Genomic DNA, 24,530 nt, shown 5'->3' with positions numbered 1-24,530 from the left:
TTCTACATTTACTTATTTGGCTGACGTCTTTACCCAAGGTGACTCACAGCATTTCAGATACAACTGGTTTCCATTTGTTTTGTTGATCCAGACGGAGCGCAGGCAGGTGAGGTGACTTGCTCAGGGTCACACCGTGTCGCTGACGTGTTTGATGTCCAAAGCTTTAAGGAGTAAATAACACGCTCAAAGTGTCCATTGTGTTATTTTAACGTTAGAATAATTGTATCGGCCGCAAAAAGCTCGTCCATTCGATGCACGTCGACTGTCCGAAATAAAGTCAAGTCGAGATTTGAAGGTCCCCAAGGTCCTGCTGTCCAGCACACGTCTTCGTCATTTATTCCACTTGTTTCTGGTTCTTTGTACGAAAAAAAACTTTCTAACCTGCGTGCGGAGTCTGCCCTGAATACGTTTCCGGGCTTGTCGCCGTGTTTTTGCTGCAGAATTTATTTGCTACACTCGTTTTATATTTGTAAACATTTCAATCGTGTCCTCTCTTAATCTCCTTTTGCAGAAACTGAAAAAGGTTCAACTGATTCATTCCGCTCCTCCTCGCTCGACACGGAGGACAATCTGAGAAAAACAACCAGCACAAATACGTTTCCATAATGAGGACGGTGGGAACCATTTTGTAAATATTTTCTAAATATGCATACATACATAACATACTTATCTAGATACATGGGATAAAATGACCAAGTACTGCGGTGGAGAATAGAAGTGTAGGGACCTTCAGATCTCGTCATGTTATATTTTGACAATCTAATTGAAAAGGACTGACGAGTTTGTTGGGATAAATCGCCCGTTTTATTCAAGTTTCTAATGTTCTAAAAAGTAGAGAAAAATTAAACTCAAAATTACGGAATTCAACGATGGTTTCGTGGCCAGAACCTAAAACGCCACAGCTCGCTGTTCAACACAACTGCTTCACTGAGAGAAGTAAAATTATAAAGAAAATAATAATTATATGCAGTCGTGTTGGTACAGCTGTGTAAGAAATTCGTTCCAATTAGGGTTATCTGTGATGATCAAGATTGCCAAAATGACATTTCATATACGGTCATTCCGAAAGATCGTCCACAGACAGATTATTGGCCGCAGTGTTTTACATATGGCAGGTTTAAATTGTCGGCGCCGTGCATCGTTTCCTAATTTGCACTTTGTTGTGCAAAAATAGGTGAAATTTCAAGTAAGTGGTTCCACCTGTCATCTGTTCAAGAAGCATTCCTTCTATGTAACGCAATCGTCTAGTCAGCTTGGTCATTGGAATTGTCCTGACGCCTTCCATCTCCCACTTCCCCGCGCGCTCACAAACTCACACACACACGCACGCGCGCGCGCGCTCACACTATGGCGCGCGCACACACACACGACTTCGGCTTTCTACTGACAGGTGATTAAAGCTTAATTATTGGCTAAAGAGACGTGACATTTGTATGTTAATTACATGGAGCACTGCAGTAAAGCATACATCAGCAGGCTAAATCGCAGTTTTATTTTACAGAAATACATCGCTTAACATTACATTACGGTAACTGAGTTTACATTGACACGTATTAATATACGCCGTAAATATCACGGGGCGCGCTCCTTATATGAAGATCTCTCTCACTCGGTGACATCAAAATCAAGTGGAACTGAACCCTGTTAAGTTGACTTTTAAAATACGAATTTCTGCGCCTGCAATCGCCTGGGCTGCGAATAGCTCCAGTAGTGAAGGGAGAATAAAATGACGACGGCAGGTTTGGCCATGCCCGGTATATTGTAGGCTGCACCCATCCAACAAGATGGCGGTTTTGCTGAATCGTGCTATACATCTTTTTTTAACGAAATGGTTGAAGTAAGGGGGCTTCCAGAAAGCGTATTTCGTGGTTGACTCTGTATTGCTGCATTAATCGTATCCCCAGCTTCGATTCTCACACCGCACAGTTCTGATAGCGCAACGGCCAAGCCCCCCTCGCTCTTGCTTATTATTGTGGATTAACCGTAGAAAGAAAAGGCAGCTCAAGCCTGTCATGAACTGAAGAAAATGGCTGTCCTACACTTGCAGCTTGGCTATATTTACCATCCGCTGTGGGAGAAACGAGAGAGAGAACAAAAAAAAAATCCCGGTCGATAAATAAATCTGAGTTTCCGTGTATGTATCTGCGCCCACATTTAGGGAACAAAGGAAAAATAGAAACACGCGTTCATTTTTACGGAAACGAATTAAATGTGAATGAACGACAGGTGTGTCCGGTGCAGAAAATCGAACATTTATCAGTGACAATATGCCTTGTATAACCTACAAAGCTGCTAGCCGTAAGAGAGAAATCGGCAAATAAAACGAACAAGTACACCATTTTGCGGCTTAACTATCGGGCGTCAGCGAACACAACACTCAGCCTTCCCTAATTGAAGATTTACAAGATCCGGTGTCAGTGGGAGCGTTCTAAGTGAAACCGGTTTAAGATGGTGTGCCGGTGCGTAGAATATAAAATTATATAGAATATAAATAAATAAATAACCTTAAAATGTAAACGACTGACAGTGTAAATGTATTTTTGCGTATGACTCGCAATTATGAATTTTCACGTACACGCTCCGATCCATTTCTTTTCTAACTAAATAAATTACTTATAATAATGATACTATATCGTGCTGGTCAGCATAGTTTATTTCGCCTTTTATTTATTTGTATTAATGCTGATATTATTATTATTATTATTATTATTATTATTTGACTGCCGCAGATTTGCGTATTTATTATTATTTATCATTTGGCTGACGCCTTAAGGAGCCTTACAATATTTGAGATACAATTGGTTATTTATTATTTATTTTTTATAATTGGAGCACAGGCAGGAGAAGTGACTTGGTTAGGGTCACACAGTGTCAGCAGCCGAATTTGAAGCCACGACCTCAGGTTTTGAAGTCCAAAGCCTTAACCTTCAGGTAAACTCGGCGCACCGTCCAGGGTTGAGTCCTGCTTTGCGCCCGACACTCCCGGAATATAATATTAATAATAATCATCATCAGGATAGAACTTTCTGATAGATACATAGATAGATATTAATTTTTGCATAGTAGGCAGTGATAGATAGATAGTTATTAATTTTTATTAATAGATAGATCACAAAAAAAAAAAACAAGCACTTTACAATTTTAATTTAGGACTCTAGTTCTATTTCTGATACCCAGGACAGAAGGCAAATTCTCAGTCTGTTTCTGTGACTGTACAATATGTACTTTAAAATATGTTCTGATACGTATAAAGTAAGAGAATGGCTGTATTGATATTGTGTCTCTTGAAAGCAATTTAAACTAATAAATTTTAGTTAAAATAAAGTAGGGGATCTAAACTGATTGTGTATGCATAAAAAGGAACACTTTGCAGATGAGTATCTTTTATTTAATTATAATTAGCATTTTTGTTTAATTTTATTTTATATATGTTTAAAATCTCTGTCAGACTGTATGGCATATCCGGTGAGTCGAATTTAATGCGATTTGCTTGTAAAAGTATTTGAAAGACACTTAAGATTTAAGGTTCTTTAATGGCACTTTACTGGTTCCTTGTAGCTCACTTGCTGGACAAAAACCTTTTTCATTCTGTTAGAGTCCTTTGCATGTGTAGTTGGTTCTTTATGTCTTGAAAGGGTCTCTAATATGTGTAAAACAGAAATCGTTCGTTTCTATTCGGCTACATGATACTATCAAGAAAACTTGAACATAGTCAGCGTCACTATATGAGTCTTTTAAAAATCAGGAACCCACTGGCCTTTAATAAAGCTGCTGTCATCTGTTCGTGGCTATTAAAGTAATGGCACCTGTTAGTGCTCCAAATAAATAAAGGATCTTTTTGGAACCTTCATGTGGATTCTTCTTTAGGTTCCCTTATGGCATTGCTCTGAATAACCTCACATTTGTATTTCAGAGCGCTACGTTTTAGTGCATCTATTAAAGACATATGGTACTTAACATGGAACAGAAAACCAAACAAATTGTACGACTTTGAAACCAAATACCTGCATCTTCATACGAAATTAGACAACGAGAGGAGACCATTCAGCCCACCAGGATCGTTTGTTTAGCTCCATATAACTAGGCTGTTCTCGTATCTCATCCGGATATATTTCAGATATTTCCCATACTTCCCGTGTGTTTAAAATGCATTTCAGACGAAAAATAAAGAACCATACGGCAGAATCGAAAAATGCACAGCAAATATTTCAAGTGTGAATGGATCAGTTTATGTGTGGCTGCCACTTTGTAGGCCACAGGGCTAACACGAGATAGCAGTGAGGAAAGGAAAATAAAAGTAATGAAGTTCTTTATTGTTTACACAATATTTTCAGTGCTTTCACACAAGTTAAAAGAAATGCATGTTATTACACTTTAATTTCCGATACACCTCAATAATATGGGAAATAAGATAGATAGATAGATAGATAGATAGATAGATAGATAGATAGATAGATAGATAGATACTTTGAATTTCCCCTTGGGATTAATAAAGTATCTATCTATCTATCTATCTATCTATCTATCTATCTATCTATCTATCTATCTATCTATCTATCTATTAATCCCAAGGGGAAATGCACATAATCCAGCAGCAGTATTAATAATTACAGTACAATCCATTTATTACTAACACGTTTTTCTGCAACGCTGTAGGATGACAGTCAATCGGGGGTCCGAGCCCCGGCCGCCAGGTCACCATTTGTACATTTGTGCGGCTTTTCCCCACTTTACTGTATGTGTGTGTCACCTGAGTTAACAAGTCCATGATGATCCATGATGGAGTGCATGAGGATGTACGCGTGCGTGCAGTCGCCAGTTCCACTGCATGGTTCGTGCATTGCGGCGCCCGGTGCTGTCTGGTTCCTGTTACCGTATTCCGCAAAATAAATAAATAAACAAATAAATAAATACAAATAAAAAAGTGGGATCTGAGAATTACACGTTTTAAAAGAAAGTGTGTTGATGTGTGCACGAGATTAATTAATTAAGACATCACATCAAAATACTGAAATATTGAATACGTGCATTTCTTCCTTATTATAGTTATATAAGGGCGCGCGTGCAAATCTTCGGAGGGGCTTCTCAGGGATGATAATCTATCTATCTATCTATCTATCTATCTATCTGTTCATCCGTCCGTCCGTCTGTCATTTGATACGTTATTGTTCGCCTGGCTTCGTCCTCGCATACACTTTAGCTCGGCTGAAAAAGATGAGTGCAGTATTTTAAAAAGGACATTGTGTTGTAGTTGGCTCACTTACACTGGATAAAGCTGGTTGCCGAGATACCAGAGAGCCAATAATCTCGTAACAGCTCAACTGGAACTGTGCTATTCTCCCCTTATATGGTGTCTCAATACTGCACTGCAGTCACAGTGAAACCAATCAACAACCGCACCATATAAGGAAAGCCGAAGCGCATTCATATACCTCGCTCGCTCGCTCGCTCTCTTTCCAGACCGTGTACGTTTTAGGTTACCATTTTTTTTTTTTACAGAATATACTTGCCCACCGCAATCATTGCCGAAGTCCCGAATGTAAAACTGTATCCGAACTTTAGTGACTTATCCATCTTTATTATGCTGATCATTATTTACTGATCTTGTTTCAGCGATTTAAAAGCTCTTTCCTTTCTCGCCTCCCCCGGCCCTTCTTTCCTGCTCGTCTCGTTACTAAACAACAAGCATATTTCAAGCCGTTTGCGTCAATTTGGTTCGGATCCGTCGCGCCTCCAGCTTCTCGAGATCGTTTCGTCTGTATACTTCTTTTGTCCTTCTTTAGCACCCCACTCCCCACCCCCACCCCTCATGCTGAAATGAAGAATCGAATCCGCCATCCACGGAAGCGCCGCTGTACCTTTGTATATGATAGCGTTAGGGCGAGGAAAATGAAAGATCGATTTGCGGGAGCACTCTCATTTATCAAAATAATGTCAAAATCCAGAGGCGGGTGGCGAAATTCTGCGCGCCGTCGTTGTGTGCGTAGCTTCCACGTACAAAAATAAATAGTAGATTAATAAATGTATGCATAAATAAATAAACAAATGCGTTACAATGGAAACTGCCTTAAAATGACGCATAAACGTTTACAAAATCTGCGGTTTGCTAACTGTAGAGTGGTGTGGTCTTGAGGTCCAAAAATTAGATCTATATGACAATGGGAATTGGTATCCATGATAGCTGATCAATTAAATATTCTGCTCATGTTCTTTTCGGCGCCAGCGAAAACATTTCTTTTTCAATTTCCTAGTTAGCATGCATTTATTTTTAGCGTTGCCCAGAATGTACGTTAGCTTGGCGTAGCAGTGAGAATTGCAGTAGTCACACCTCATTACAGCTGTCAAATGTCGATGTATAGGCTACCAGTGTTTCCAGTTACGTCATGGGTGAATACTGGCGTTAAGTTTACATTCCTGGAGCTACAGACAGCGTTTCAAAGTCTGGGGCCGCCCTGAGCCGCGCGGATTAAACTTGCATTTCAGTTGCCCCTCGAATTTCATTTTTTTTTTGGGACGCTGGCTTCTTACTCTTTAATATTCGGGGATCGTGTCAAATTTTTTTATTTCCGCTTTATAATTCAGCGAAATAGAATTAAGACATTTTCTTACTTGGAATCTTACTTGGAATTTTTTAATCACATTCACGTTGCTATCTTTAGTTTATCGAGTTTTTTTTTTTTTTTCATTACGTAAATTAACTGTGTATGCACCGTCATACTCGACTGCAAGCCTCCTTTCACCCTTTACACTCCATTTAACACCCCAAGGATGTTATTTCAGAAGAGAAAGAAATAGATACAATTCAATCCCACTCTCACATACCCCCACCCGGCCACCCCGACCACCACCACCACACGCTATCAGTTTCTTTTTAATGCGGAGGACGGAAGTGTTCAAGGAAACGTTTATTCGCGGCTTCTGAACTTCATTGACATAAATAGCACGTATACCTCTAAACTCATTTTTGGAGTTTTTCTTCAGCAATACATCGAAATGTCTAGCATCTGAAATCATTTCCAATAAAAAAAACAATAATCTCAGATATACATTTTTATAGTCCTTAGAGTTACTAGATGTACTGCTAAAAATATGAGTTCTTTATGCATGGGCACGTTACCTGGCTGTGTGGTTGAACCCCTGCTTGACAAACAGACGCTTCATTTTGCAAGGAAGAATTCTTTACGTAGGAAATTGTTTATTTGGGCTTTCAAAAAGCTTCCTAGTATGATGACAAAACAACATTTAACTTAGGCTTAAGGCTCCTTTAAAATCCGGAAACCGCCGGTACAGCATTTCATAAATCTGTTATCATGCAGCGATTGGGGGAACCTGTTACAGATCTACATAAATTGAAGGTCATTTCTGGAATATTCTTGTGGACGGCTCCACTGCGACATGGCTCTTGAGAGTTTTTGTAACTGTACACGTCTTTCTGTTCAGGACATTCGTAACACACGCGATAAGAATTTCACCCACCGCCTAACAAGACTGCTGGCATTTTAAAACTGACTTTAAATGATCCTTAAACGTTAATAGACATGCAAACAACAGACTGATAGATAGATAGATAGATAGATAGATAGATAGATAGATAGATAGATAGATAGATAGATAGATAGACTTTAATTTAGCATAGTAGGCAGGATAGAAGAGGGCACTTATTTATTTTAAATAAATAATTAAAGGGTCTTTCTGGAACCTTAATGTGGATGGGTCTCTTGGGTTTCCCCTATGGTATCGCTCTGAAGAAGCACCCTGGCACCTTTGTGTAGAATAACCATTGCTTGAGAAAAAATCATTTAATTCTGGTGGAAAATGTTCTATGCATATAAAATTGGTTCACTGGGATTTGAAAATTTTTCTAAAATGGGGACAAAACAGAAAGTGTTATTGTCTAGTAGGCTACCTAGATCAAGAAAACCTCAATTTAGCATGTGTTATTGTAGAATATGACAACATTATAAAAATTGTGATGAGAACTGGCCATTCCAACCCAGCAAGCTGTTCCATCCAAATCACCTCACATCACCTTGCATCAAGTTGAGATAGATAGATAGATAGATAGATAGATAGATAGATAGATAGATAGATAGATAGATAGAAATAATTTGGTATAGTAGGCAGGATTGGATAGATAGATAGATAGATAGATAGATAGATAGATAGATAGATAGATAGATAGATAGATAGATAGATAGATAGATAGATTCTTTAAAAATCTGCTTTAAAATGGCTATAGTAAATAGATAGATATAACTTTGTCCTCAGATATATCTAAATAAAGAACTCTTAAGAGGCCAAGTGGAAAAATAGCAATGTAAATATGAACTGATAGATTTTATGAGGGAAAAAAAACTTCAAACAACTAATTCCACTTTAAGGAAATATTACCTACGGTGTGTTGTTTTTAAGAGCATAATCAAATGTGAAACATAACGGCTTACAAGCCTAATAGTTACTATAAAATAGTAGTCAGACTGTTTATATAATATAAGGCAGCTGATGTGGAAACTGTCGGTTCTGTGGGTAATGAAATATCGTTGCTTTCTAGCAAGAATAGGGTTAATTTATAAAAGCATACTCTGAAAGGACTGCAAAGTAAATGGTTGTGGATTTAAATCCCGCTACTGACACTGTGTGGCCCTGAGCAAGGCACTTCACCCGTCTGTGCTGCAAGTGGAAAGACAAAACAAAATGCGGCCAATTGTACCACTCAAATGTCGTGACGAGCCAAAGATAAAGGTATCAGACAAATAATAATAATGATGATAATAATAGTAATCATCATCATCATCCTCATCATCATCATCATCAGTGCCAGTGACTTAAGGTTGGTAAGACGGCCTATAGCAATCGCATCACTACTATTTGCAGTACTTATCAGGCCTATTTTATATTTAGATGGATAACGGTCTGTTAAATGGCATATCCTACGAGAATATTTTCAAAGAAAACAGTCAGCTACGATCTCAAAAACAACGGTTCTTAATGGCGCTTTACTCGGTTGTGTGGTCCCTTCCAAAACCATCACCTTTGAAAGAATTGTTTAATTCTTGGAAGGGGTCTTTGTATATAAAAATAGTTCTTTCGGCATTGAAAAGGTTCCCGATATTCGGGCAAAACCTCCATCTGTCCATTTTCAAACCCGCTTATTCTGAGCAGGGCCGCGGGGAAACTGCAGCCTTTCGCAGCAAGCACGGACTAAACAGACATCTAATTTAATGTCGGGTATAGACTGCCTAGTAGGATGCTGACAGATCAAGAAAACATGAACCGATTAAACGATTTCACACTGTCTTGGAATGAGAGGCGTGATTAAACGAAATCGCCTGAGCCCCTCGACACTCTCCGCCGTGCTCTGACTCGGGGGTTTGTTCTTCTAAAATTAATGCATTTGAATGTAATTTAATGCTTGGGTGATAACACCGGTCGGGCTTTACGCCAACCGAAACCAACAAGAATGAATATTCGTTTAAAGAGTCTTCAGTATCAAAGTGTGATAATACGTTACCAAACTAAAGCCGCTTCATACTTATTTCGAAAAAGAATTACCAGTATTTTCAAATCTACAAGAAAGGGAACGTCGTTCGGAATTTGATCAGCGACTTTCTTTATATCAGGGACTGCAGATTTCACGGATAATTTATATTTTGATTGCCGTCTTGTATTTTTTTTTTTTTTTTTTTAAGATATGGAAAGCCTGCTTGCGTCGTTAAAATGTGTTAATTTAATTATGTAATTAATGTCGAGGCTGCAATATTAAAAGAAATAGAATACCGTTTAAAAGGGTAAATCAAATGAGGTACAATAAAGTGAAGAAAATGAGCATTTTTAGTAAACATTTTAGTGAAATCGCTTTCTCTAGATATAATGCATAACATAAAACAGATTACATTGTATTACGCTGTACATATATTTAACGGTTTAAAGTGCATTTTAATTATTGTTTTTAATAGAACAGCTCGTTGAGCTCCAGGTAGTGACATTGTGGAATTGCGTTTCTGACGCAAGTTTCTGATTACAGCGGACGTTAATTTGTTTGTTTTTTAGAAGACATTAGTTAGTTATTTAAAATACTGAAATATTTTTAAAGCGACTTAAATCTACCTGAAACGTAAATGGAGGTAACAGATTACTACAAGTAACCGTGTACTTAGTTCTATTCAGGCAGTTCTATTCTGTTCGTTGTGTGTTTATCCAAATCCGCTTCGCCCAAATAGAGAAAGTGAAATTGAGTCCTGTCTTAAAAATGAAATCGTTAATATTAACAATCCAGACTTCTAGACTCGTGTTTCTTGATAAAATGGTAAAATATATTTTAATTTTGATAGGCATTTAACAACAAACAAAAGAATTTAAGGTCTGAACAAAAAGATAACTGCTCAATACTAATTGTCGTCAGGCTTAGTGAGGTTGAGTCTGAACTGTCGGACCGACGGCGTTCAGTTTACACCGCGTCACCATCGGTGTGCAGCGCGAACGGCCTGCCCAGTGTTTAAAGAGCGGGCGGATCGGTTATTGATATACTGCATATATATATATATACCGAGGTGTCAGCTCTGGAGAAACGTGTAGCGCCAATATATTCATTTATTTACGGAAATGAAGCCGTTAATAAGTAAAGCTAAACAGAGATATGATATAGCACATAATGTTTCAATTATTTAAAGTCATTTATAGGCTAGCCCACAACAGAACAGCTGTTAGCTAATTGGACTAAAGAGGAAGGAGAGGAAACGATGACAACTGCGCCTAATATTATATTTTTTGTTCATTATGAAAAACGTTTGACCATTGTTATCAGCACAGAAATTGCATTTATTTTCGTTTTATTAATATATTAACTATGCAAGATTTTAAATTTAGCGTCTTCGGAACTACCAGCGCTAATATCCCTAATTTAGCACAACATGTAGTTTTGTTACAATGATAGAATATTTCTTGGCATTGTAATCAATAAAGTGAATTGCTATTTATTTATGCATTTTTTATCTATTTGTTTTTCGGTAAAATAAATAACATCGACAGTTGCAATTTGTTTATTTATTCATTTAGATTTAGGTGTATAATCAATAAGGTAATGTCGCTATTTATTTATTTATTTGTTTATTTATTTATCGGCATAGATAATCCATAATGTGAATATTTACTATCTATCTATCTATCTATCTATCTATCTATCTATCTATCTGTTTATTTACTTTTCGATATAGATAACCAAAAATGGAAGTCGCTTTTATGTATTTATTTATTTAGTTTTTACTGCACTATATGCAGCTAAAATTTCAGGTACCGAAACAAATTACAAAAACGAAAATCTATCCAGAGTTCATTCTAATATGATGTGGTGATTCTGATTACCACATCAATTGAAGCTTTGGTAAAAATTCTAGCACAGAAGAAATAAAGAAAAGAAGGAACCCGGGCTTTATTACAACGTGCCTCGCAGATGATAACAGATAAACGGAGCCAGGTAAATGTGTTGGATCATGGAAAAATTTCAAACACAACATTGAACAATTAAAATAAGTAGATTAAATCAACTGAAATATTATGAAATATTACAGAAATATTATTACAGCATTTGTGTGTGTCCAATTACTATCGAGTAGAAAAATATAAATTAATTACACAAACAACAAACGTATTTCAAAACAACCGCACAAATACTGTCATTGAATCTCTGCAAGTATAAATCTAATAATCCAACACCAGTAGGGATTTTGCTGAATTGTTTGCCTCTTTTGAAATTCTTCTTCTTCTTCTTCTTCTTCTTTGTGTATTTTTTACACTTTCTTTCCATTTGTGTGCTAATTTCACAAAGCAAAATCCATCCATCCATTATCCAACCCGCTATATCCCAGCTACAGGGTCACGGGGGTCTGCTTGAGCCAATCCCAGCCAACACAGGGCGCAAGGCAGGAAACAAACCCCGGGCAGGGCGCCACCCCACCGCAAGGACATTAACTAGAAAATTTAAAATACATATTGAAATTCAACCGTGTAATGAAAGACAAAAAATATAACAAGACAACCTGTGTTAAATTAACATGTACAGAACCAAAGTAACGCTTAAATGTGTTTATATGGAAGCGTTGTTTATATGTTCATATTAATTTAATTCTGTCGATTATTTTGTTTATAGAAGAAAATCCGTGGTTTAATTTTAAAATATGAAAGCTAACCATTGGAAAGTAAATTTACAGAAGAAAAAAATACCGCTGGATTCTTTTACTATTACAATGCACGTTCCAAGCGATTTGCTCAAAATATGTATATTTCTTTAAAGGACAAGAGTAAAAATACATGTGTGAATAAAGACAGAGAATCTAAATAATAATAATAATAATAATAATAATAATTAATAAAACCTTTCCACGTATCATGTATATCGTTCTCGTATGTATTTATTTTTAATTCGTACAGTGCAAGTGACGTTGCCGTTTCTAAGAACAAAGTTACGTGTTAAGTTGTTATGTGATACTACTTAACGTCTGAAATGCTTAATGCAGACACTTCGAATTATTTCTCTGATATTAGTTGAAAACAATTTTAACTGCGCTCGTATATTGATTTTAATTAGCGATGTTGTACTAAATGTGTATTATATACTTGGAAAACTAATCGCAACCCTCAGTGACAATGAGAAATGGTCCCGGATTATAAATTGGTGCTGAGTCATTTAGGTTTTTCCCCTTAATAATAATTGAATGGTTTTATTTGTCCATATTCTTAAAAATAATAGTTTGCCTAACCCGGTCCATTTTAAAAGGCCCTTAAAATATTTTGCAACGATGATTGTGATGAAGAACAGGCCTCAAGAAAGCTGTGCAGTAACAATAAGAGCTCTGCGCGATATTCACTCCGAGCGATATTCTTTTATTAAAAATAATCCACGAGACAATAACACAGAATAAAAAAATTACACAGCACATTATTATTTTCCTTCTTAACAATATACTCTGCAACGTCTTCAAGACGCTTAACTTTAAGTGTTTAAAGGAGTAAAACTAATCAGGTGAAATTTGAAATTATTATAATATAAACAACTGTTTTGACACAAAGGGTTGTGACAGGGTTATTTTAAAATGTTACACTTCATACGTTTATACACACAACATTAGGTAGACAGATGAATAGGTAGAGAGACAGATATGAAAAGCAGTATATGATAGATTGATTGATATCAATTAACTAAAAGGTTAAATCGTAATAAGACTAAAAGTGAGTCCATACTGAATATTGTGAGATCTGTTTTAATGGTTCATTGTTTTACTCTCGAGTTATCCGTATATTATAATCAATTTATATTAAAGTTTCTCTTTTTGTTAATTACTATTTATTTTGCCACTGGTGTTTCCTACTGAATTCAAACTTTCCTTACTTCTTTAACATCTACAATTTCTGTAAAGAGAAAAGCCTAACTTATTAATTATTTTTACAGCCGCAAAACGCCAAAGCATGTGTAGTTCATCATTAATCAAACCATTTATATAACTATGGTTGTTGATGTGGAAGCTGTTAGTTCTGACGATAATGAAATTTTTTACTTTCTAGCAAGAATCCGACTTCCTTATTGAAAAGCGACTTCAAAGCCTGAGGTTGTGGATCCAAATCCCTGTGTGACCCTGAACCGGGCACTTCACCTGTCTGTGCTCCATTTGGAAAGACAAAAAAATGGAACCAGTTGAACCCCCTCAGATCTTGTAAGGAGTCTAACAGAGAGGCATCACTCAAATAATAATAATAATAATAATAATAATAATAATAATAATAATAATAATAATAATAATAATAATAATAATAATAATAATAATTTGCGCGTGTTTAAAATGAGGCACGATATACGATATCTAACTCGTTTTAATAATTTCTGACGTCAACAATTTAGTGAGTCCATTTGATTGCAACGACTCTTTAATCTAAAAGGTTTATCTACACTTTTTATATAATGTATTCTAGGGATCTCATCCCTCAAATTCTAAATGAAAAATATTTGCCTTTACATATTTTTTAAATGCAGACGTAACAAATGCACTATGTTGCTTCAAAAACGTATGCTATAAAATTATTAATAAAGTTACCAGTAAAATTGCAAAGTGCATATTAATTTGTGACCACATTGGAAAAACCAAAATGTGCGTTACTGCAACTTGCGTCCAATTTAAATTAACTCTCCTGCAGCAACACCTTATGGGATTATTGGGTTTAAAGAGAATTTACGGAAACATGCTGGCCTTCTCCTGTGGGATCGTCCTCAGCTGGTGTATTGTCACTTTTTAATTATTTTTGGACATTCCGGTTTTTGACTGGAGATCATTTATTTGCTCGTTCTAACTAAATGTCATCCCGTCCGGGACTTGTGCCAGTCTTGTGAGATACTGAGAACGGTAAGCTATTCAAAAATAAATCGACGGGTTTTCTGTCGTAAGAGGCTTGGCATTCCAGCTGCAGTGCCATCTGACAGTGTTGAGGGAACATTTCGAAACTGTGTAAAGACGTCGATGGAACGAATTCTGTAATCTTTTAAGTCGCTGAAATCCCCGTGTTATCCCTTACTGAAAACGTCCGCGCGTCTCCGCAGAAGATCGGAGAACCGCGCTGGTTGAGACGTTCGAACACGAAAAGACTGCCAGCTACATCATGTGAGCTTACCCGAGACTTCCGTACCGAATCGATTGTTCGTGTTCTTTGTTTAGACACAATGGGTTTTTTTTTTTTTTTTTTTACAGACGTATAATTTCCACAGCTCGCGCTGAGACTGGAGTGCGCAGGAGCTCAACGAGCAGAACGCGAGAGAACAGAACGAGGTCCATTGGAAAACGTCATTTCCTCGCCTTGAAGCCTAAAGTCCAAGTCCCGCCCACCACCTCGCTTACGTTTTGTCCTCTCAGCCAATCATATCAGAGGAAAATGTTCCACCGACAGCACTGCCCTGGCAACGTGTAAAAGAAGCGATGACGTACCCGCGCGAGTATTATGGTCTGTGTGGCGTTAAGCAGCAGAAGCAGCAGGAAAAAAAAATCGAGAGCTTTGAGTAAACATGGAGCTTTCGGCTGTTGGCGAGCGGGTGTTTGCAGCCGAGTCTATCATTAAACGCAGGATCCGAAGAGTAGGTGGTCGTCACTTTTCCTTCTCCAAATTATCGAGTTTTGTGTTATGTTACCGCTTGCTTCTAATCACGACCGATGTGTTTTCCTTGTGCCACAGGGGCGAGTGGAATACCTGATCAAATGGAAGGGCTGGTCTCAGAAGTAAGTACATCCTACCCGATCGTGTCATTTTATTTTTTGGGAAACGTCCACATTCCTTGGGGAAGCGCGTGTGTCCCCGGCATCAGATGCGGGTGACAGGCGATTGCTATTCTCGAATTTTTTTTCGCCTCCTTTCTTTCAGGTATAGTACCTGGGAACCCGAAGAAAACATCCTGGATGCCCGTCTGTTCGCAGCCTTTGAGGAAAGGTATTATAGCAAGGCCTTACTCCATCCAAAGAATCGAAAACTTAAGTTCAAACTAGCGGCTGTTGTTTATAATCGACTTTTTTCATTGCTTTGTTGTGTAGAGAACGAGAAAGAGAGCTGTTTGGGCCTAAAAAACGGGGACCGAAACCCAAAACGTTCCTGTTAAAGGTAAATTGACAAGCCAGTGTCACAAAGGGAGCAATTTTGATGTTCAATAACAGAAAATTAATGAATAACCTTGTTTATACCAAGGGGTATGGGGTGAAGTGGGCTAAAGAAAGAACCTGCAAAAACCTCTTTGCCATAAAAGTTTGGTGATGCTTATGCAGTTCCTTGTCTCGTTTTCTTTCATTGCATTTAATGAGAAGTTTTGTGTTTTTTGCAGGCACAAGCGAAAGCCAAAGCCAAAACTTACGAGTTCAGAAGCGATTCGGCCAGGGGCATCCGGATCCCTTATCCCGGAAGACCTAATCCTGAATCTGGTGGTGCCCAGTCCAGGTCCAGAGAAGGACTAAGGAATATTGTGCCCACTCTCATGCCACCTAGCAGCATCAAAAGAGGAGAAAATGTCCGAAACATCAGACCAGTGGAGGCTGCCCATGACCAGAAAGTGCTTGCAACTGAAAAACTGCTAACAGAAGGGGTTTTGATGCCAAAAAAGAGAGGCCCTAAACCAGGAAAATCCCGCTTTAAAAGCAATCTGCACAGTTCAGTGCCACCACCGCATAAAAGAATTAAGATTGATGGTCAGGATGGCAACGCTGAACACTACTCTTCAACAAAACAGGTCAAGCATGATATCACTGATAAGACTGCTGCGGGTCTGAGTGTCATCCAGTTGGTGAGAAAACCGCAGTCGGAAGGAAGTTCTGGCCACAGAGAAGGGCAAGTGACACCAGGTGGTAGTTCACACGCGTACGGTTCAGAACACGGCCTTTCTTTTGCTAAACCTACCATAGACAGCCCAGCCCTGATAAGGACTAACGACAGTGCTGACAGTTTTGGGCGAACACATCATAAGGTGAAGCACTCGGGGAAGAACAACGTGGTGTGTGGGTCCACAAGTACTTTGTCACGTTCGAAACAATCACTTATCGCCAAAATACCCGTGTCAAGGTTACTGGGGGAGGCAGAGGAAGAATCTTGGAGCCCGTCTCTGAATAATCTGGAGAAAGTGATTGTCACGGACGTCACGACAAACTTTATCACAGTGACTATTAAAGAGAGCAGCACAGATCAAGGCTTCTTTAGGGAAAACAGCTAAGGTGGTGTTGTGCACCAAGTGCAGAAGACTGAACATTGTGTTTTCTTTTGTAATTGAAATCAAAGACTACTTTTTTGTCATTGGAGGCCATCAAGAAGACCATTCTGTGACTAATTTGATCCTTTTCTGTATTTGCAAATTAATTTATTTTACACTGTATGTAGACCAAAGGTCTTCATATATGTACTTGGTGGGACTTTGACTTATACAGACATTGTAAGTGTCCCATAAACTGCGTGCCGGAAACATGTGAAGCTATAATTGTGTGGGTGCAGAGAGGAGAGGACAGGGGGGCTTCCTTGGCATTTGAAATGTACCATTCTATCATTTATGAATTTTTGTTTAATATATGTAGATTTTTTTTTGTTTGTTTGTCTGTAACATTGTTCTAATTTGATTACAAAGGCTACATTTCAGTAAAAGTAACACAATCCACCAAGTATAGGTGTTTATATTTCGAAAGGTGTATACATTTGAAAGAGAATTAGAGTACAATGTATTTTAGTCATTCGCCAAAGAAGGATTTGCTTTTCTTTTGAGAGTATTTAATTCAAACCTCCTCAGTAGGTTGTAAAAATGTGACATTTGCACTTTAGTTATGTGTAAGCTTCTGTAAATAACTCAAAAACCAACGGAAAGAATTAAAAGCCTCCTAGATGGTTGGTGTTTGGTGTTCCTTGGAGAAACTTCTAAAAACACTACAAGGTGTCATGCTGTGGTCTGGATTGTTTGCAGTCTGTTTATGAAAAGGGTCACTCGCCGTCTTTTTGGTTACTGTGTTGGCATTTAAGAAGGCAAAATCTTATCACAGCATTTAATCAGGACAAATTTAAAAATTGAACATTTCGGGAAAGCAGTTATTGGTAATAAACAAATGAGCTCAATATGAAACATAGGAGCAAATGATTTAATCCTAATCTGCCTGTGTATATAAGAGCCACGAGCATTAAATAAAAAGCCACATCTGTACAAAAGAAAGGAGTTTTTTAAATGCACCTGTAGTACTAACAGAGATGGGAATATAACACAATCCCCCCAAATTGAATGTTTCTAATGTTGAGTATTGGTCACCGCTGGAGATGTGTTTTATTATTTTTTAATCAATTTATGAAAATGAAAGAGCAGGAGCCAAAGTCAATATATAATATACAAAATGTAATCTTCTTTGTAAAGGGAATTGCACTTAAGAAAGGTGGCATGCTGATGTTTGAATAATCCAGAAGAAAAATGTCACCTTTATCATTTAATAATAGAAAATGTAAAAAATAAAATGAGTGCGATTATTTTAGTACACCTGAGCGTGCAGATTGTACAAAAGAATAACTGACGTGTATGGTTACAGGCCTCTGCCTTCTTTCACGTGTTGTATTAAAGGGTCCACCAGTCGTTTCATGAGGAAATGGCCACTGTGGTTTATACTAAAAGTTTCAGATGAAAAGAAAAAGTGCGAAATGGAAATAAGAAGGCATGGGTGCCGGGTTTTGCGTTTTTCCGAATTTAGACATCTTTCGTGTATGGCTTATGCGTTTTTGCGAGCGTTTATGTTATGTTATGTTATGTTATGTTATGTTATGTTATGTTATGTTATGTCATCGTAAGCACAAAGACGTCTTCTGTGGATCCCGGCTGCGCTTTCAAATGCGTTGGTTGGCCGGCAGTCGAACGGCCCAAAACGGCGGAATGCCGTCCTGCCGACGTGTTTTTAGGTATTTCAGGTCTTTATATTCGGTGTTTCGTAGCTACTATCTTTACAGGATTTGCTGTTTTTGTTGTTTCAAATCTGCAATATAAATATGCAACTGCTATACTGTATTGTCATTTTAATTGGTGACGAGAAGCGCCTTTTCCTAAATATAAGCAACCGAGCCGCAATCACGCAGGCAGGCAGGCGGCGTTTTAGTTTTAGCCTCTGCACACCTTGAGTTGAGCTGCAAATGTCTACTAAATCTCTGCGGGAGAAATGCTATCTTGGATTCTGCTTTATGTCTGTTAAAACATTTAAACATCACAACGTGTTCTGTAAATGTTAGAAAACATGGCGGGCTGAAAAATCAGTGCCTGCCTATAGAATGTTTACTGCTTTATTTTTGTTCGAAATTTCACAGCCATTGAGCTTTGAATACGCCACAAAAAGAGGAAATCGCAGTAATCGATACTTTGCTTGTAATGCCTTACTGTATTTCTTAATAATAACGCGTAAACATAATATTCACAATCGAGACACATCTGTCATATTGTTCACATTAATTATTAATATGATCATTTAAAACACAATCAATCCTGTATTTGAATTAGCCGTTTAAGATAGAAGATTGGTGAATGAATGAATTAACGAACTTAAATGTTATTCCTATTATACTTTTAGGTAATGTAAGAGATGTATGTATGATTCCTGTTTATCCTATTCGAGTTAGTGAGTGAGCACTCTGAATGAGTGAACAAGTTGGCTCAATTTTATTTTTTCTGTTATACTTAAGAGAATACTATATGATTCCTGCGTATCATATTTGAATTGACAAGTGAACACAGTGAATGAATGAATGACTTTACCTTAAATGTTACTTCTGTTATGTTAGGTAATTTAAGAGAACATTGTATGCTCCCTGCTTATCCTGTTCAAATTAGTGAGTGAGCACAATGAATGAATTAATGGACAAGTTGACTCAGTTTTATTTTTGCGGTTATACTTAAGAGAATACTATATGATTCCTGCGTATCATATTTGAACTGGTGAGTGAACGCAGTGAATGAATGAGTTTACCTTAAATGTTACTTCTGTTATGTTAGGTAATTTAAGAGAACATTGTACCTGCTTATCCTGTTCAAATTAGTGAGTGAGCACAATGAATGAATGTGTGTGTTTGCTCAAATTATTTTTCTGTCATACATTTAGGCAATATAAGAGAATACTATATGATTCCTGCCTATCATATTCGAATTGGCCAGTGAATATTGAGAGTGAGTGAATGAATACATTAAGAAATGAATGAATGTAAATACCATTTCTGTTATATGTTTTGGTAATGATATATAATTTTTGCTTATCCTATTGGAATTAGTGAGTAAGCCCAGTGAATGAATGAATGAATTAACCCAAATGTTTTTTTCATTTATGCTTTTAGGTAATTTAAGAGAAAACTTTGGTTATTGCCTGTCCTATTTAAAATAGTGAGTGAATGAATGAGTTTACATGAAAGTTATTTCTGTGTTATGTTTAGGTAATTTAAGAGAACATTGTATGATTTCTGCTTATCTTATTCGAATTAGTGAACAAAATGAAAGAATGGACTTTAACTGTTAACGTGTCATTAATGTCACAAATTTGGTTAATTTAAGAGAAGATCACATGACTCCTGCTTATCGTACTCGGTTATCCTGAACTGCATTGAGCGGACTGATTTCACGTTGCACTCTTGATAGGACTATACATTCCCGTACATGTGCACTTGCTCGTCTCTTAATGATGAAGTAAGTATTGAACATGTTCTTTGCATTTCGTGATACAAAAGTTCCTTCAATGCCTAATGTGAAGGCACTATCGCTTATAAAGTCGTATAAGAAATACAAATTCAACTGCTCTTTCAGAAATCTGGATCTATTTACGTTCCCGGCAACTTGTGACTCAATCGTTAAAATTAGCTCTCCAATGCAGAAAACCTTCTATATGATACATGCAAATGTTCAGCTAGTAAAAATGCTTCTATATAAATCACACAACTGATTAATTGTGCCATTAACCGTACTTTCTTTTCTTTTTTCAGTGTGGAAATCGCCTTTTTTTCTTACGTTTGGCAGATTAACGTTTTGGCATCAACATCACTTCCTCTAATGATACGTTTGTGAATTTCAGGAGTTTCGATGTTGCTGAAACACGGACATAGCTGTGTAAGCTTAGCCCGGACATGCGCAGTCGCCAAATCTCAACCAATAATGCAAACAATTCAAGGAGCATGGCATGGCATGTCATAGTGTGAATGAGTGAAAGTTCTGATTGCGATGTATATTCATTTATTGTACTCCTAATGCAAACGTGTCATCCTTCCATGCGAGTTATACCACACGCAGCACACATGTCTGATAGTCTCGTGTATCTTAAATGACGAGGGTCACTTACCCTTTGCCAGTATAGAGCATTTATTTTATACCTGCCAGTTTCTCATAGTAAATACGTTTTTAAGCCAATGGACGCGCCACCCATTAAATTGAATTTATTGCGACACTTTCACTTTAGTTATCAAAGGAATACAATTTTATGGATCTGCGCGCCTGCACGTATTTTCTGTAAAATCTGCAAAATAAACACTTACGTTTTCACATTCCCACTTTTTTAGGCGTTATGGTAACACTGTAAGAGTTCGTGTGATACTGGCGATTTCGCTGCATACATTAGCAAAGTAAAGGTCCATCCATCCATCCATTTTCCAACCCGTTGAATCCGAACACAGGGTCACAGGGGTCTGCTGGAGCCAATCCCAGCTAACACAGGGCGCAAGGCAGGAACCAATCCCGGGCAGGGCGCCAACCCACCGCAGGACACACATACCCACACACCAAGCACACACTATCACATATGAATAATGTCATGTAGTAAAAGTTCATGTAGTAAAAGTTCAAAGGAGAATGGATGGATGCGTGCTAGCGAATACGCTGCAGTGCTCCACAAATCTGAAAATGTTTTGGGGCGTCCAACCACAAACGCCACTGTCAGGAAAAAAATGCTGTGTCGTGTCAGTAGGCCTCACTTCCTTGAAACTTTAATTCTATCTCCTTGTAATATACATTGAATCTGCAGGCTGACATTCAGTCTACAGAATTGTAGCACATAGGCCTACGTGCATAATAAAGGATTTTCTTTTTTAACCGGGAATATGCATGGATTAATCCAGCGTTACTTGTAGCTATAAATAAAAAATGTGGTAGACACGCTGATGAGTATAACAAAAAAAAATCGACTTGGTATAAAGATGAATGGACATTTAGAAATACGACCGATACTAATACGTTGATTAGATTTGTACCTCATGATTGATCTATATTTTCAGGAACAGATGTATACACACGACCCGCACCACTCCCTGGTGACCCAGAGACAATAGAAGTTGACACTGATAAATCTGTTTATTCAGCTCTCAGTCTTGACTTGTTTGTTGCGCACTTCTACCAAGACTCTGCTGCGCAATCCTGAATTAAAAAAGTGCATGGGATGTTTGCCGGCAACGTAGATTATTTGCACCTATTCGTCTTTAATCCATATTTACTGGACAAATATCACTGAAGTAGCTCATGCGTACAGGTTAATTAATGCATATTTTATTCATCGATTCATTTTCAATATCCACAACCCCGTTGAGATCGGAGCCTTTAGATTACTTCTATGCAAATGAAAGATTTTACAGTGGTGATCTGCATCTCTTATTTGTGTGATTAGGTCTCATGTCGGATGTATACTCACTTTCAGAATATTGGGATGTAAAGTAAACGACCTTGGATCAACTAAACGCATTGAGGAATGAAATCGCCAAATCAGAAATCAAAAGGATTCGGGGCTCTTAAATTGATCTTATTTGACTAATTTTAAAGTTCCTGTTTAAATTGATCGGGTTTAAAAATGTGGGAAATGTATAGACGTAATGCATAACTGCTGACGGCGACAGAACCTTAAGTCAGAGAAACGTAAACTTGAAGGGTCCAGATTTTTACTGAAAACGTAACGGAGAATCTGACGAGTCTGACATCTCAGAGGGCAGCCCGCTGGTTAGCATCGCCATATACACTGGGCCGAATTTCCAGTCCTGGTTGGCACTGTCGCCGTGGACTTGGCATGCTCTCCATGTGTCCTGGTGGGTTTTGCCGAGCACTTCAGTTTCTTTTCGCATTTTAAGTGTTAGTCTGTTTGGCCTATATGTGCAAAATAAAGGTGCCAGAGAGGTTCCTCAGAGCGATCACATGTGGGAATCAATCCACATCCACATAAAAGTTCCAGAAAAGAATCTTTGGTTTATTTTGGTAACAGGCTCCTCAGTAAATAACTGGGAAATACCAATGACTGATCAGGACAAGTCCAGACTTTCCTGTTAGTGTCCTGCTTGGTAGTCATATACGGTACATAAATGATTTCAGGTTTTTTTTCCACATATATTAAAAAAAAAATTCAAAGCACAGAGAACCAGTTCGATGTTTATCAAGCAACAATTCTAAGAGGGACCGCACAACCTCAGTACTGGTACTACGTTATTTTGTGCCCTTATTAGTGCGCCAACCGACTGTTTGGGGGCTAGCTAACCCGTGCGGCTGGGTAACCCCCAAAACCATAACCCCCCGTGATCTGCGCCATAGGCGACTGCCTAATTCGCCTTAATGGTAACGCCGGCCCTGAACCCAGTAATTAACCAATTAAGTGCCATTAAAAAAACAATATCTTTAAGAGTGTGAGTGAGTGAGTGAGTGAGTGTGTCTTGTGATGGACTGCTGGCTCCCTGTCCACATTTGCTCCCTAGCTGCTTCTGTTTCGCTTTCAGTTTCTGCTCGCCTCCCGTACCTCTTTATCGGAATAATCAGAAAAAGAATGAATACATTGTGAACAACTTTCAGTATCCCCATTATTATCCTGGGCAATCTGAGGTACCCTGTATCGCGATTAGTGCTTTCCCGAGCTACACTCTTAACAATAAAGGTGGCGATAGATCTTCGGAGCGATGCAATGGGAAACCATTTTGGGCTCCCACAAAAACCATCCACACGAAGGATTCTAAAAGAACATTCAGATAGATAGATAGATAGATAGATAGATAGATAGATAGATAGATAGATAGATAGATAGATAGATAGATAGATAGATAGATAGATAGATAGATAGATTATTTGTCCCCGGGGGAATTGTTTAAGATCCGTAATTCAAATAAATAGCTATGGACATATGTTAACAGATTAGTGAAACTTTAATGAGTCCTGATTTTAAAAGGACTCTCGCTGTATAAAATTACATAGGCTAAGTTCAGGTTTTCCTGATCTGCTCGTATCCTGTTAGGTAGAACACCATACATTAAAGATTTTGTTTTGTCCACATAGAGGAATATTTTGAAAGCCCGAAACAAAAATTTGATATGCAAACAACAACAACAACATTTGTTTATATAGTACATTTTTATACAAATGATGTAATTCAAAGTGCTTTACAGGATCAAGAAAGAGAAAAAACAAAAACAAAATATAAATAAAATAAAATTAGGCAATACTAATTAACATAGAATAAAAATAAGGTCCGATGGCCAGGGAGGACAGAAAAAAAAAAAAAAAAACCTCCAGACATCTGGAGAACAAATAAAATAAAATCTGCAGGGTTTCTGAGGCCACAAGACCACCCAGCCCCTTCTAGGCATTCTATCTGAGACCTAAACCCGTCCCAAGTTTCTTTGTCAAGTAATTGTAGTTCCACGACCCATGTAACCGAGGAGTAAACTGCTAAGACAGAAACAACATGTTAAAGAAGTTAATGCAAAACCACCGGCATATTTAATATATATATATATATATATATATATATATATATATATATATATATATATATATATATATATATATATATATATATATATATATATCGGAAAACCATCCTTTCGTCTCGCAGTGTAATCTCTGTCCAAGATGAAGTTGCTCTTTCCTTTAGAGGGCGCGGCGCTTTAATTCCCTTCCCCGGCCACATACTGTAATGTTAGTGGTTCTTTAATGGTACTTTATGGTTCTTTACTGGGTTGTGTGGTTACTCGTTGAACTGTTACTTGACAAAACGCCATTTAATTCTGGA

General features: G+C 37.6%; 1 protein-coding gene across 1 annotated transcript; it reads left to right on the top strand.

Moving 5' to 3' along the window:
• The first annotated feature begins 14,198 nt into the window (after positions 1 to 14,198).
• cbx8b (chromobox homolog 8b) lies at positions 14,199 to 17,388 on the top strand. The gene is made up of 6 exons (XM_039740251.1): positions 14,199 to 14,645; positions 14,733 to 15,112; positions 15,211 to 15,254; positions 15,397 to 15,462; positions 15,564 to 15,630; positions 15,848 to 17,388. The coding sequence occupies exons 2-6, from the start codon at positions 15,044 to 15,046 to the stop codon at positions 16,724 to 16,726; spliced, it is 1,125 nt and encodes a 374-aa protein (XP_039596185.1). The 5' UTR covers positions 14,199 to 14,645; positions 14,733 to 15,043; the 3' UTR covers positions 16,727 to 17,388.
• The last annotated feature ends 7,142 nt before the right edge of the window (positions 17,389 to 24,530 follow it).

The sequence above is a fragment of the Polypterus senegalus genome, chromosome 17 (genome assembly GCF_016835505.1).
Source record: "Polypterus senegalus isolate Bchr_013 chromosome 17, ASM1683550v1, whole genome shotgun sequence".
Taxonomy (NCBI): domain Eukaryota; kingdom Metazoa; phylum Chordata; class Cladistia; order Polypteriformes; family Polypteridae; genus Polypterus; species Polypterus senegalus.
This window is presented reverse-complemented; position numbering and strand designations above follow the sequence as displayed.

Bases quoted from the DNA above. Each gene is read 5' to 3' on its own strand.
- cbx8b (XM_039740251.1), top strand. From the start codon at position 15,044: ATGGAGCTTTCGGCTGTTGGCGAGCGGGTGTTTGCAGCCGAGTCTATC. The intron at 15,113-15,210 runs GTAGGTGGTCGT...CTTGTGCCACAG, and splicing joins TTAAACGCAGGATCCGAAGA to GGGCGAGTGGAATACCTGAT. The intron at 15,463-15,563 runs GTATTATAGCAA...TTTGTTGTGTAG, and splicing joins TTCGCAGCCTTTGAGGAAAG to AGAACGAGAAAGAGAGCTGT.